This window comes from Heterodontus francisci, chromosome 37, assembly GCF_036365525.1.
Source record: "Heterodontus francisci isolate sHetFra1 chromosome 37, sHetFra1.hap1, whole genome shotgun sequence".
In the NCBI taxonomy this organism is placed as follows: Eukaryota; Metazoa; Chordata; class Chondrichthyes; order Heterodontiformes; family Heterodontidae; genus Heterodontus; species Heterodontus francisci.
Window position 1 is genome coordinate 21,608,690 of NC_090407.1, and position 15,492 is coordinate 21,624,181.

The 15,492-nt window shown below is 46.5% G+C and overlaps 1 protein-coding gene across 2 annotated transcripts in view; it reads left to right on the forward strand.

Moving 5' to 3' along the window:
* si:ch211-112c15.8 (tumor necrosis factor receptor superfamily member 25) overlaps window positions 1–15,492 on the forward strand; it is a 41,018-nt gene that overhangs the window by 5,314 nt on the left and 20,212 nt on the right. For both annotated transcript variants that reach the window (XM_068017260.1, XM_068017261.1), the window contains exons 2-4: window positions 10,102–10,330; window positions 14,456–14,584; window positions 14,925–15,077. In XM_068017260.1, coding sequence (XP_067873361.1) covers window positions 10,102–10,330; window positions 14,456–14,584; window positions 14,925–15,077 — 511 coding nt within the window. The remainder of the gene's footprint in view (window positions 1–10,101; window positions 10,331–14,455; window positions 14,585–14,924; window positions 15,078–15,492) is intronic.

Sequence of the window (15,492 nt, forward strand, 5' to 3'; positions counted from 1 at the left end):
AATCACATACTTTGCTTATTAGTTTTGAAATTTGAAACAAGAGTTATGGAAAAGATTTGTTTTTTTGGAAACTGAGAAAACCCTGATTAAACAAACAGAAAGTTGTGAGAAGTGTGAGGGGCAAACATGAATGGAACATTTTCAGATGACAAGCTACAGAGGAAAGTTTCAGACTGATAGTCTGATAGTCTTGCTACATCTGCACATTTCCTCTGATCTCTGGGTTAGGTTCACTCATGGGGAATTAGGGCTCCTGGACGTGGTACCCACTGCTGATGACTGTCCAAGTTCCCATACCAGGCATGTTGTACCTTTCCCCCACATGCTGGGATTCTGCCCTCGGCAGACAAGCTTTTTCCCAGACAGGGTGGAGATATGACTGGAAGCTGGAGCACTCAAGCTAACAGCAGCAATGGGAGGCTGTAGAAGAAAAGGAGAGAAATAAATTGAAACAAAGAGGGGTGTCAGCCTGAACGTAGAACAGAGTCCAAGAAACCAATTGTTCAGCAAATGTTTTATCAGAAGGGAAAATGCACAGAACAAGAAAACACCACAGAGCTATTGATCCCACTCCTTCTGCACCCCATGCACACCTTTCACTCTCACGAACTTTACCCACTGATTTGATCTCCTGAGCTCCCATTAACCGATGCTCCATCCTGGGAGTGACAGATCATTGAATAGATCCTGACATTTCAGGGTCCCATTAATTCATGAACCATCCTGTTTGACACAATGTGTGGTCAGTAATTCATCCAAATCTCAATCCTGGTCCTGATCGGTTATTTCCGCTGTTGGGATAGTTTGTGAGTGGCTCATGAGACCTGCCCTCAGACTGTAAAATTATTAAATTTGCAAGAAATTTAAAATCCTGCTCTCTAAATCTTAACCAACTTCCAACAAACGGGACACTGCAGGGAAACTGTTGCCCAAGTTCCCATCCAAGTCACACACCATTCTGTCTTGGAACTATATCACCGCTCCTTCACTGTCACTGAGTCAAAATCCTGGAACTCCCTTCCTAACAGCACTGTGGGTGTATCTACCCAACATGGACTGCAGCAGTTCAAGAAGGCGGCTCACCACCACCTTCTCAAGGGTAATTAGGGATGGGCAATAAACGCTGGCCTAGTCAATAACACCCATATCCCACAAACGAATATAAAAAAACGACTCAGGACTTCCAGGGAATATTGGCACTAGACCAGGGATTTACACTTAGACCTGGGTAATTCAGCATCTTTACCCAGTGATTCCATAATCTGTAATTCTCTCTTGCACTGAATTTTATGCATCAATATTGAAGATTTCAAAATGATGCAGAGAATTGGCAAAACAGATTGAGGCAAATGGTGTGCTCAGGTGAAATGTTAAAAAAGAGCAGTAAGTAGGGAGATGGGACTTTTCCACTCAAGGGTTAATCGAGTTGTGCTATATGGAGGAGGGTGAAGCAGGCAGTGTAAATGGGGTCAGGAGACAATTAGATGTAATGATCTGCAGCGTCTTTCTCAGGAACCCATGTGAGGGGGTGATGTGTGGTGCAGGATTCCATCCTCTGAAGGTGTTTAGAAATTATTGCTGCTTGAGACTTCTGCCTTTACAAACACAGTGTGCTGATTGTGTAACAGTTAATTTCCTCACATTCTGGAAGATGTATGGGTCAGTATTTACATAACTGCTTCCTGCACGACTGTATCTGTGAAGTAAACAGTTAACAACTGCACCGTTGACTGATACAATCCACCCTCCTGTAAGAGATCTAAATATGACCCTGTACCAATTCACACTCCTTAACAAGTTTTTTTTTTCCCTTTTACATTTTTTAGTAAATATTTTGTACACGTTCAGGGAGGAGAAATAGATCAGGGACCAGTGTCCCATCAAACACTCCCAGGGCAAGTACAGCACGGGGTTAGATACACAATAGACTTTTAAGTAGGTTCACGGACTCCCAGGCCGCCTGTAATTTCTGCGGCATGGACAGGTCCATGTTCCACGTGTATATAGTGTGAGATTGCAGCCCCTGCTTGCATATTTAAAGGGGCTGCTCCTCAAGTAAAAAAAAAGAAAAAAAAGGGGTTAGATACAGAGTAAAGCTCCCTCTACACTGTCCCATCAAACACTCTCAGGGCAGGTACAGCACGGTAAAGGCCTGTAACCTGACCCAAACCGGACAGGACCCGACATCATGTGTCGGGTTCGGGTCAGGTCAGGTCAGGTTGCACTTCCGGATCCAGCATTCGGGCTCGGGTCGGGCCGGGTCGGACACGCTCCAACACAGGTAAGTGGCTCCACTATTAATTTAATTTTTGGACTAGAAAGGTGGTTTTATTACTGTTATTTTAAGCTTGTGCAGATCAGCAATAAAGTGAAAAACGGAAGGTAAGTTAACTGATGATCAGGTCAGGTCGGGTGCAGGAAAAAATGGAAGGACTCGGGCTGGATGTGGTTCTGTCGGGCTTGGGTCGGGTTTTTTTTTTGCAGACCTGAGCAGGCCTTTACAGCACGGATTAGATACAGAGTAATGCTCCTTCTACACTATTCCATTAAATACTTCCAGGCCTGGTGCAACACAGGTTAGATACAGAGTCGTCAGTTCATCTGATCACCAGCTTTAGTAGAGTACCAGCTCTTGTGCCAGGCATCATTGTGTTTCAGTGCGAGCTGGTACTTTTATACTGTGTGCCCAGTCCTTTTAGGTAATGAGCTGGGATTACCCACCCCTTCCATTTACCAAACTGAGGTCAGTCATTCCACTGATCGGGGCAGGAATCGATCCTGAGGTCACAGATCTGTGTCCAGACCTTGGTGCAGCTCGCCAAAGCTTCTTCGAAAGCACCTCCCAAACCGCAAACACTACCACCTAGATGGACAAGGGCACTCGACATGTGGAAACACCACCACCTGCAAGTTCCCCTCCAAGTTGCACACCATCCTGGCTTGGAAATATATCACCGTTCCTTCACTGTCATTGGCTCAAAATTCTGGAACTCCCTCCCAAACAGCTTTGTGAGTGCACCTACACCATATGGACTGCAGCGGATCAAGAAGCGGCTCACCACCACCTGCTCAAGGGCAATTAAAGTTGGGCAATTAAGGTTGGGCAATAAATGCTGGCCGAGCCAGCGAGGCCCACATCCCATGAATGAAATAGAAAAAAGTAAAAGCCTAAAAGAAAACCTGAGAAATCAGGATGTATGTAAATGACTTTGTCATCAGCAATTGAGCTGGGGTTTAGGGTCGGGGTGATGCTGAGGGTGAGGAAAGTAAGGTCAAAGTGAGGCCAGGGTCAAGGTTGAGGTGAGGGTTGAGGTAAGGGCGAGGGTCGGGATAAGGGTCAAGTGACGGTTGGAGGGACAGCTGAGGGCAGTCTGGTGGGATTTCTGAGATGGGTGGGTTGACCTGTCTGAATTGACCAGTCTGCTGTTTACCATCATTCAGGCCCCCTCCCCTGGGTTAATGTGATAGTTGATTCTACAGCAAATGGTCATCAGAATAACCTCACCCTAACGAGCTTAGACTTCTTTCCTTATGGAAACTGCCCAATTGTACTTGAGGCAGACACAGAACGAGGAACTAAGGAGCCAGTCTGTGATGTTACCCCATTAGGGATAATCCCATTGATGCTCTGGTCCTACTAGAACTCAGCTACATTGCCCACTAGGGTGAGGAGCTGGGTAACGGTCATTGTTTAAAGACACTATAGAGCTGGACCCCTGTGTGAGTCAACAACTGGGAGGGGGAAAGCCTGCTGAACTGCAGCAATGAGTCACGGCATAGCAGGACATCTCACACCAACATCTTCTGTGTGTGTGTGTGTATGTGTGTGTGAAGATAAGATTTTAGATAAAGTCCCTGCAACACTGTGTCAGGACAGAAACCCACGCTGGAAAGTGCCATGACCTAGTTTATTGACAGTGTGTTAAGCTGCTGTCTGTAGTTGGGATATGATTCAAGGACTGTGGTTCACTGACCCACCAGTTTGTTGCCACGCCAGCATGGCTAAACTAAAGATTCCAGCTCATCAGGAAGGTCGAGGGGAGGGGGGTTTTAAGAGCAGGTGTGTGTCTCACTGGACAAGAGTTACATTTCCTCTTGCCCCCACCCTGCTCCATAGCTCCACAAGGAGTCACCCTCCAGTATTTCACCCAAGTGACCACTCATAATATGTGAGCCTTGGCAAAGGTGACAGGCTATTTGACCAAGGATGGCATCACAGCCAGGCACAATCCTTTTCTCACCCAAGATTCACGCCCAAATGTTTTCACACAGTGAGATCACAGGATTAGCAATAGAAAAACTGCTGTTTTCCACCTAATCCAAGCCAGCTTTAGCCTTAAATGCCACACCAGATGAGATCAGCTAACTCAGCATGAGCCAGGAATGAGGCCTGGGCCAGTTCTGCTCTGTGTATGCTCAGTATCACACTGGGTGATGTCTTTACCGAAGGAGATAGTCAGGATCTGAAGTTCAGTTGAAGATTCTCCATTCACAGATCTCTATTGTAACAAATATTCAGTGGGAACATGGGGGAGGAAACAACAAATGTCTTTGGATCGGGTAGAGTTCCTGGGCTGCAGATAGAGTTCCTGGGTGGGGGTGGGGAGGACCAGGTTCCTCTGTGGGAGAGGGGGAAAGGACTGGGTTCTTATATTGGGGGATGGGGGAGGACTGCATTTCTGTGTAGAGGTTGGGGGAGGACGGGGGTCCTGGGTGGGAGTGGGGGAGGATCAGGTTCCTGTGTGGAGGGATGTGGGAGGACCGGGTTCCTGGATGGGGGAGGACTCAGTTCCGGGACAAGTGAGGGAGGACTGGGTTCTTGTATGGGGTGTGTGGAAGGAATGGATTCCTAGGTGAGGATGCAGGAGGACTGGGTTTCTGAGCAGGTGAAGGCAGGAGCATGTTCTTGGGCTGGGGGTTGAGGAAGAGTTCCTGAGCTGATGGCACATGGGTTCCTGGGCTGGGGGGGTCAGGGGGAACAGACTGGCTATCCCAGTGTAATATCAGCCAAAGAACAGGAACACACTGAGAGATCAACCATAGGCAGCTCACTGCGAGTGAGAGACCGAACCCTACCCCTACCCCAAACAACAGACCAACCCCATCCTCCCCCCCCACTCCCCACCGAGGGCCAGACAGCACTGCCCAGCAGACCCACCCCTGTGTGGCAGGCCCGCCCAACAGCCCCGCATGACCGAGTGTGCCCCCCTTTCACGCTTCCCCCTTCCTTGACCGTTCACTGGTTATGTGCATCATACCCCCTAAGCTGTGTGCGTGCAGGGCTGTGTGCTGGCTCACAGGCCTTGTTCCACGTTAATAATGCGCATTGAAGAAACTAGCTGTGCACAACAAGGAAATTTGAAAGGGAACCTTGGTTATGGGTGAACCATTTTTTTAAAGTTATGACTCATAGTTTCAATTCCTTGGGCACAATGTCTGATATTTTGTTCAATTGCTGTGGGAGGACTGAAGGATTTATTGCTCCAGCTATAGTCCCAAAGGACCATAGGCATCTCTCCCCATTAGAGAGAGACAGTTGATGATATATAGCTTGAGGGTCACCACTCCTCAAGCATGGGTCAAGGTGAGGAGGCAAGCCTCCATGATCTACCACTAGTATGGGGATTCAACCCACGCTGTTGGTGTCTTTCTGCATTTCACGCTAGTTAACTGACCCCCTGAAGGAATTATAAAGACAAACAAAATTAGGCTAAAATTGGCAGCAGCACTGAGAACATTAGAAGGGGTATTACTGGGATCAATGCACTGGGATTGGGAGAAATATAGGGGTCATAAAGAAATATGTGTATTTCTATAGCACCTTTCACATCCTCAGGATGTCCCAAAGCACTTTAATGCCAATGAAGTACGTTTGAAGTATAGTCATTGTTGTAATGAAGGAAACATGGCAGCCATTTTGCACACAGCAAGCTCCCAAAAACAGGAAAGTGATAATGAGTAGATAATCTATTTTAGGTGTTGGTTGTGAGATAAATATTGGCCAGGACACTGGGGAGAACTTTCCTGCTTTCCTTCAAAATAGTGCCGTGGAATATTTTACATCCATCTGAGAGGGCAGACGAGACCTCAGTTTAATGTTTCATCTGAAAAACGGTATCTCAGACAGTGCAACACTCCCTCCGTGCTGCCCCATTGCCTGTGCAGCACCCTGTCAGTGCTGTCCCACCCCCAGTTTTTTTAATTCTTTCATGGGATGTGGGATTGGGGGAGGACTGGGCTCTTGGGCATGGATGGAGAGGAATTGGTTCCTGGGCAGGGGTGAGAGAGGACCATGTTCCTGTGTGGGCGGGGGGGAGGGGATGGTGGTGGGGGAGGACTGGGCGCCTGTGTGGGGTTGGGGGAGGACTGGGTTCCTGGGAGGGGGTGGGGGAGAATCGGGTTCCTGTGTGGGGGTAATGGAGGACTGGACTCCTGGGCAGGAGTGCAGCACTCCCTCAGTACTGCTTCCTTTGACAGTGCAGCACTCCCTTAGTGTTGTCCCACTGCCAGCGCAGCACTCCGTCAGTACTGCTCTCCCGACAGTGCAGCAATCCCTTGGTACTGCACTGGGAGTGTCTGCATTATGTACTTGAGTCATGGAAGTGGGACTGAAACCCACAACCTCCGACAAGCTTGATAACAATGAACCATGGGTGTACTGAGATAGTGTTACAGAATGTTACTGTGGCTGGGTTTTGTGCCACTCTCTGACACTAACTCTGCCTCTCTCCCAGTGACACAACCCACTTACATTTCCAGTTCTGACATTTTTCAATCAGCTAACCTGTCCTGTGGTTGGCTGTTTTTTCTGCCAGTGGTTGACAGTCTGGGCATTGCATGAGCTGTTATGTAACATACAGACTGTGGAAATAGTGGGGGATTTCCAGCAAACAGTCAGAGACTTTTAGAGCGACAGCATTTGGGTTGAGCCCACATACTCGAGATCTCCAATATTGCTTCCTCTCCATGGTCAGGGCACCAATTGTGATCCTTGAGAGATTGTGTCGTGGAGGTGAATTGAGCGGAAGGGTGACACACAGACAAAGCATTTCCGTTCTTCGCTCATCACCTTCCATTCAGCAATTCTCAGAAATTGTATTCAGGGGAAGATAAAATAAACTACCTCCCAGTAACACACTGCACTCATGCAAAACTGGTTTGGTGCTTCCAGAAACAATTTTGAAGCCCCAGCGAGATGAGCTTGGGTCAGCTGTCCTGTACTAGATAACTGCTCCAGTGTTGTCATGGAGTCATAGAGTAATTTACAGCACAGAATGAAACCATTCAGACCATCGAGTCCATGCCAGGTTTCCACAGAGCTATGCAGTCAGTCCCATTCCCCGGCTCGATCCCTCGATCCCTGTAGCCCTGCAAATACATTTCTCTCGAGTGGCCATCCAACTTCCTCTTGAAGTCATAATGGATGGAGAAGAAACTATGGAGGCTGAACCTGACTGTGTACTCCAAATAAAACCAAATGTATCCACTCAATCTCTCTCCCCTGTGATAAAGGACAGGCTTTGGAGCAAATGAAGTACCTATGACATCCTGGTCACCATGGCATCACTGCCTTGTAAATGAGGGCATGGGAGAGGGTGAATGGGGTGGAAGGGAATGGGGGAGGAGAGGAGCAGGAATGAGGGAGGAAGACCAATGGGCTAATGGGGTGGAACCAAAAGGGGGTCAATGGGATAGCAAGAAGAGCCAGAATAGATGGAATGGAGGGAAGGGGTGAGCAGGGGATGTACAAGTGTCTATGCTCAAAAGGGAATAGGATATTTCAGGTGAGAGTCACATCCGTGAAAATATCTCAAACAAGAACATTGCAGAGAAACCAACACTGGAGAATATTCTTGCCTTTATTTCCAGCTTTTTCCTATATATTAGCTGGTAGTACTGGTGTTGTTGTATATTAGCCAGGAGGTACAGGGGTTGTTGTATATTAGCCAGGAGGTACAAGTGTTGTTGTATATTAACCAGGAGGTACAGGTGTTGTTGTATATTAACCAGGAGGTACATGTGTTGCTGTATATTAGCCAGGAGTACGTGTTGCTGGTCATTAGCCGGGAGGTACAGGTGTGGTCGTATATTAGCCGGGAGGTACTTGTTGTTGTATATTTGCCAGGAGGTACGGGTGTTGTTGTATATTAGCCAGGAGGTACAGTTGTTGCTGTATATTAACCAGCAGTACAAGTGTTGCTGGTCATTAGCCGGGAGGTACAGGTGTTGTTATATATTAGCCGGGAGGTAAAGGTGTCAACGTATATTAGCCAGGAGGTATACTTGTTGTTGTATATTAGCCAGCAGTACAAGTGTTGCTGTATATTAGCCGGGAGGTACAGGTGTCAATGTATATTAGCCGGGAGGTATACTTCTTGTTGTATATTCGCTGGGAGGTAAAGGTGTCAATGTATATTAGCCAGGAGGTACAGTTGTTGCCGTATATTAGCCAGGAGTACAAGTGTTGCTGGTCATTAGCCTGGAGGTACAGGTGTGGTCGTATATTAGCCGGGAGGTATACTTGTTGTTGTATATTAGCCTGGAGGTACAGTTGTTGCTGTATATTAACCAGGAGTACAAGTGTTGCTGGTCATTAGCCGGGAGGTACAGGTGTGGTCGTATATTAGCCGGGAGGTATACTTGTTGTTGTATATTTGCCAGGAGGTACAGGTGTTGTATATTAGCCAGGAGGTACAGTTGTTGCTGTATATTAACCAGCAGTACAAGTGTTGCTGGTCATTAGCCTGGAGGTACAGGTGTTGTTGTATATTAACCAGGAGTACAAATGTTGCTGGTCCTTAGCTGGGAGGTACAGATATTGTTGTATATTAGCCAGGAGATACAGGTGTCAATGTATATTAGTCAGGAGTACAAGTGTTGCTGGTCATTAGCCTGGAGGTACAGGTGTTGTTGTATATTAGCCTGGAGGTACAATTGTTGCTGTATATTAACCAGGAGTACAAGTGTTGCTGGTCATTAGCCGGGAGGTACAGGTGTGGTCGTATATTAGCCGGGAGATATACTTGTTGTTGTATATTTGCCAGGAGGTACAGGTGTTGTATATTAGCCAGGAGGTACAGTTGTTGCTGTATATTAGCCAGCAGTACAAGTGTTGCTGGTCATTAGCCTGGAGGTACAGGTGTTGTTGTATATTAGCCTGGAGGTAAAGGTCTCAATGTCTATTAGCCAGGAGGTACAGTTGTTGCTGTATATTAACCAGCAGTACAAGTGTTGCTGGTCATTAGCCTGGAGGTACAGGTGTTGTATATTAACCAGGAGTACAAATGTTGCTGGTCCTTAGCTGGGAGGTACAGATATTGTTGTATATTAGCCAGGAGATACAGGTGTCAATGTATATTAGCCAGATATACAGGTGTTGCTGTATATTAGCCAGGAGTACAAGTGTTGCTGGTCATTCGCCGGGAGCTACAGGTGTTGTTGTATATTAGCCAGGAGGTACAGGTGTTGTATATTAGCCAGGAGGTACAGTTGTTGCTGTATATTAACCAGGAGTACAAGTGTTGCTGGTCATTAGCCGGGAGCTACAGGTGTTGTTGTATATTAGCCAGGAGGTACAGGTGTTGTTGTATATTAGCCAGGAGGTACAGTTGTTGCTGTATATTAACCAGGAGTACAAGTGTTGCTGGTCATTAGCCGGGAGGTACAGGTGTGGTCGTATATTAGCTGGGAGGTATACGTGTTGTTGTATATTTGCCAGGAGGTACAGGTGTTGTTGTATATTAACCAGCAGTACAAGTGTTGCTGGTTATTAGCCGGGAGGTACAGGTGTGGTCATATATTAGCCGGGAGGTATACCTGTTGTTGTATATTTGCCAGGAGGTACAGGTGTTGTATATTTGCCAGGAGGTACAGTTGTTGCTGTATATTAACCAGCAGTACAAGTGTTGCTGGTTATTAGCCGGGAGGTACAGGTGTGGTCATATATTAGCCGGGAGGTATACCTGTTGTTGTATATTTGCCAGGAGGTACAGGTGTTGTATATTTGCCAGGACGTACAGGTGTTGTTTATTAGCCAGGAGGTACAAGTTTTTTGTGGTAATGAAGAATTACAGACTAACACTCGAATTCTCTGATTTCCAGCTTTGTGCCATGATCTCTGCGTCTGGAAACTTCAGTCGTTCGACAGCAGGTGACTCCTGGGGTCTGTCGCAAGCAGGTTGGAACATAACAAGGATTATTCGGCAGTCTAGGCAGCTAGGAATTTGGAAAGACGGAGAGCGGACAAGATGGAAAAGAGGCGTTGAAGCATGCTCTAACAACCTATATCAGGATCCGAAAACATTATTCTGCTGCAGGATGTGCCCAGCAGGTTGGTTCTACTCTGCCTCTCTCGAATAATAGAATGATACAGCACAGAAGGAGGCCATTTGTCCCATTGTGCATGCACAGCTCTTTGAAAGAGCTATCCATTAGTCCCAGTCCCATGCCCCTTCAGCAGAGCCCTGTAAACATTCTGCTTCAAACATTTGTCCAATTCCCTTTCGAAAGTTATTATTGAATCTGCTTCCTCCACCCTTTCAGACAGTCCATTCCAGGTTGTAATAACTCGTTCTGTAAATTGTTTTTTCCTCATGTCACCTCTGATTCCTGTGCCAATTACCTTAATTCTATATCCTCTGGTTACCGACACTTCTGCCACAGAAAAAAGGAATCACTTTATTTACTCTATCAAAACCTTTCATGATTCTGAACACCTTTATCAAACCTCCTCTTAACTTTCTCTGCTATAAGGAGAACATAACCTGTTTCTCTCGTTCTTTCAATGTAACTGAAGCCTTTCATCCCTGGTACCATTCTAATAAATTTCCTCTGCACCCTCTCTAAGGCCTTCCTACAGTTTGTTGCCCAGTATTGGCCACAGTACTCAGCTGAGGTCTAACCAGTGTTCTAAAGGTTTACCATAACTTCCTTGGTTTTGTACTCTATTTCTTTACTTATAAAGCCAAGGATCCTGTCTGCATTTTGAACAGACTTTTAAACATGTCCTACCACTTTCAAAGATTTATGTACATACAACTCCAGATCTCTTTGCTCCTGCACCTCCTTTAAAAATTCTACCATTTATTGCCTCTCCTAATTAATTCCAAAATGAATCACTTCACACAACTATGTGCTAAATTTCATTTGCCATATGTCAGCCCATTTCACAGGCCTGGCTGCGTTTTCCTGAAATCTGTTACTATTCTCCTCACTGTTTACTGCATTTCCCAATTTTGTATGATCTTCAGACTTTGATATCATGCCCTGTATACCCAAGTCCAAGTCATTAAACTACATCAAACAGAGCAGTGTGGTCCTAATTCCATCCTCTGGGGAATGTCTCTGTGCACTTTCCAACAGTCTGAAAAACGAACTTTCACCACTACCCTCTGCTTTCTGTCCCTTTAGCCAATTTCATATTCAAAGAACAAACAAAGAACAGCACAGGAACAGGCTATTCGGCCCTCCAAGCCTGCGCCAATCTTGATGCCTGCCTAAACTAAAACCTTCTGCACTTCCGGGGACTGTATCCCTCTATTCCCATCCTATTCATGTATTTGTCAAGATGCCTCTTAATCGTCGCTATCGTACCAGCTTCCACCACCTCCCCCGGCAACAATTCCAGGCACTCACCACCCTCTGTGTAAAGAACTTGCCTCGCACATCCCCTCTAAACTTTGCCCCTCTCACCTTAAACCTATGTCCCCCAGTAACTGACTCTTCCACCCTGGGAAAAAGCTTCTGACTATCCACTCTGTCCATGCCGCTCATAACTTTGTAAACCTCTATCATGTCGCCCCTCCACCTCCGTTGTTCCAGTGAAAACAATTCAAGTTTATCCAACCTCTCCTGATAGCTAATGCCCTCCAGACCAGGCAACATCCTGGTAAACCTCTTCTGTACCCTCTCCAAAGCCTCCACGTCCTTCTGGTAGTGTGGCGACCAGAATTGCACGCAATATTCTAAGTGTGGCCTAACTAAAGTTCTGTACAGCTGCAGCATGACTTGCCAATTTTTATACTCTATGCCCCGACCGATGAAGGCCAGCATGCCGTATGCCTTCTTGATGACCTTATCCAGCTGCGTTGCCACTTTCAGTGACCTGTGGACCTGTACGCCCAGATCTCTCTGCCTGTCAATACTCCTAAGGGTTCTGCCATTTACTGTATACTTCCCACCTGCATTAGACCTTCCAAAATGCATTACCTCACATTTGTCCGGATTAAACTCCATCTGCCATTTCTCCGCCCAAGTCTCCAACCGATCTATATCCTGCTGTATCCTCTGACAATCCTCATCACTATCCGCAACTCCACCAACCTTCGTGTCGTCCGCAAACTTACTAATCAGACCAGCTACATTTTCCTCCAAATCATTTATATATACTACAAAGAGCAAAGGTCCCAACACTGATCCCTGCGGAACACCACTAGTCACATTCCTCCATTCAGAAAAGCACCCTTCTACTGCTACCCTCTGTCTTCTATGACAGAGCCAGTTCTGTATCCATCTTGCCAGTTCACCTCTGATCCCATGTGACTTCACCTTTTGTACCAGTCTGCCACGAGGGACCTTTACTAAAGTCCATATAGATAACATCCACTGCCTTTCCTTCATCAATCATCTTTGTCACTTCCTCAAAAAACTCAGTCAAATTAATGAGACACTACCTCCCCTTCACAAAACCATGCTGCCTCTCGCTAATAAGTTTGTTTGTTTCCAAATGGGAGTAAATTCTGTCCCGAAGAATCCTCTCTAATAATTTCCCTACCACTGATGTAAGGCTCACCGGCCTATAATTTCCTGGATTATCCTTGCTACCCTTCTTAAACAAAGGAACAACATTGGCTATTCTCCAGTCCTCTGGGACCTTACCTGTAGCCAATGAGGATGCAAAGATTTCTGCTGCCACTGCTCCTTCAATCCCAATGGCTTTAATTTTGCTGACAAGTCTATTATGTGGTACATTATCAATGCCTCTTGAAAGTCCATATACACATCAACTGCACTACTCTCATCAACCCTCTCCATTATGTCATTAAAGAACTCAATCAAGTCAGTCAAACACAATTTGTCTTTAACAAATCCATGCTGACTTTCATTTATTAACTCAAATGTTTCCAAGTGCCAATTAATTTTGTCCCAGAGTAATGTCTCTAAGCATTTTCCTGACACCAACATTAGGCTGACAGATCTGTAGTTACTGGGTTTATCCTGCTCCCTTTTTTAAACAGGTGTGTAGCATTTGCAATTCTCCAGTCACATAGCTAAGGAGGATTGGAAGATCATGACCAGAGCCTCTGTAACTTCCACCTTTACTTTCCTCTGAAGTATTTTGAGTGCTGCCAACCTTTTTAGTACTTCCTCTTTATCTATTTTTATCCTAGATAATATTTCTATCACCTTTTCTGTGACATTGACAGCATCCTCTTCTTTAGCGAAGACAGTTGCAAAGTACCCACTTAGTACCTTAGTCATGCCCTCTGCCTCCATACGTATACTCTGTGCCCCCTCTATACCTTGCACCCTTCTCATAGACTTAGGAGCAGGAGTAGGCCATTTGTCCCCTCAAGCCTGCTTCGCCATTCGATAAGATCATGGCTGATCTGATTGTGGTCTGAACTCCACTCTCCTGTCTGCCACCCGCCCCCCCCCATAACCCTCGACTCCCTTGTCCATCAAAAATCTAACTCGGCCTTGAATGAATTCAATGACCCAGCCTCCACTGCTTTCATAAGATAAGCCCTTCAGCCCTGAAATGAGTTGAGTGAACCTTCTCTGAACTAGATCGAATGCAACAATATCCTTTTTCTAATAAGGAGACTAAAACTGTACACAGTACACCAGATGCGGTCCCACCAAGACCCCACACAGCCGCAGGAAAACATCTCCTTTATACTCCATTCTCCCTGCAACAAACACCAAAGTTCCATCTGCCCTCCCAATCACTTGCTGTACCTGCTTTGTGATTCATATACTAGAACACTCAGATCCCCTATACGCTTTGTCCCCTTAGAACCTGTAGCCCTCCATACCCTGTACTCCTTTATACCCTGTACCCCTCTATATCCTGTAGCCCTGCATCCCCTCTATACCCTGTGTTCCCTCCATACCTTGTTACCCTTTATACCATGTCCCCTTAGAATCTATACCCCTCGATACCCTATACCCCTCGATACCGTGTCTCACCTCTATACCCTGTGTCCCCTACATACCTTGTTACTCTCTATACCCTGTGTCCCCTTAAAATCTATACCCTGTTGTCCCTTCTATATCCTGTACTCCTTTATACTCAGTGTCCCCGCTATACCCACTCTGTGTGTGGATTCATCCTTTTATACCGCTCTGGGATTGTGGACCAGTGCGAGGAACACACAGGTGTACTGCTTGAGAAGTGTTAATGATTAGTTAATGATAAGACAGTCTATGACTGCGATGAATTTGATATTTTCAGGTTTCTATGTAGCAGCCTCATGCAAGCAGGACGGTGAGCTGCCACTTTGCAAGCCCTGCCCGAGGGACACTTACCTCGCCTTCAAGAATTACAATGACAAATGTCGGAGCTGCACCTTGTGTGATAAAGGTAAGTGAGTTCCACTCTCCCCAACCTGCTTCTCATCTCAGCCCAGTTCCTACGGCTCAGATGGTGAAGTTCCCCAACACCGTGTCTCGACTGGGACTGTCTCAGGAGTCACTCTGCTGTCTCTCTGAAAACATTTTAGTTAAAAACAATCTGTATTCATCTCTCTATATCCCACTCATTCACCATACCTGTCTCTCTCTCTCTCTCTCTCTCTCTCTCTCTCTGTCCCTCTCACTCTGTCACTCTGCTGCTCTGTCTGTCCTCTCCCACTTTGCTTCACGGACTGTTACAGATGTGGGACTGGATCCAGTGGTTGACAGGTGTGTCTGTTTCCCTCTAGAGTTCCAGAAAACTCTTCATAACTGCACCGCTACCAATAACACTGTGTGTGGCTGTCACACCCACCAGTATCAGCAATGTCACCATGTCAGCTGTCTGAGCTTCCACTGTAAGAACTGCTCCAACTGCAACAACAGGAAGGTCATTGAAGTCTGTGAGTATTGATCATCTTAGTGTGGGGGTGGGTTATTGTGAGGTTGGATTAGTGAGGGGGTGGGTTATTCTGGACCGGGTCGGGTTAGTAAGAGGGTCAGGATATTGTGGAGGGGGTCGGGTTAGTGAGGGTGTGAGTTATTGTGGGGGGTGAGGTTAGTAAGGGGGCGGGTCAGTTAGTGAGGGGGTGAGTTATTGGGGGGGGTGGTCAGGTTAATGAGAGTGAGGGTTATTGGGGGGTAGGGTGATTGTGAGGGTGTCGTGTTAGTGAGGGGGTGGTTTATTGTCGTGGTTGTGTTAGTGAGTGGGTGGGCTATCGTGAGGGCGTCGTGTTAGTGAGGGGGTGGGTTATTGTGAGGGTGTCATGTTAGTGAGGGGGTGGGTTATTGTGAGGGTGTCGGGTTAGTGAGGGGGTG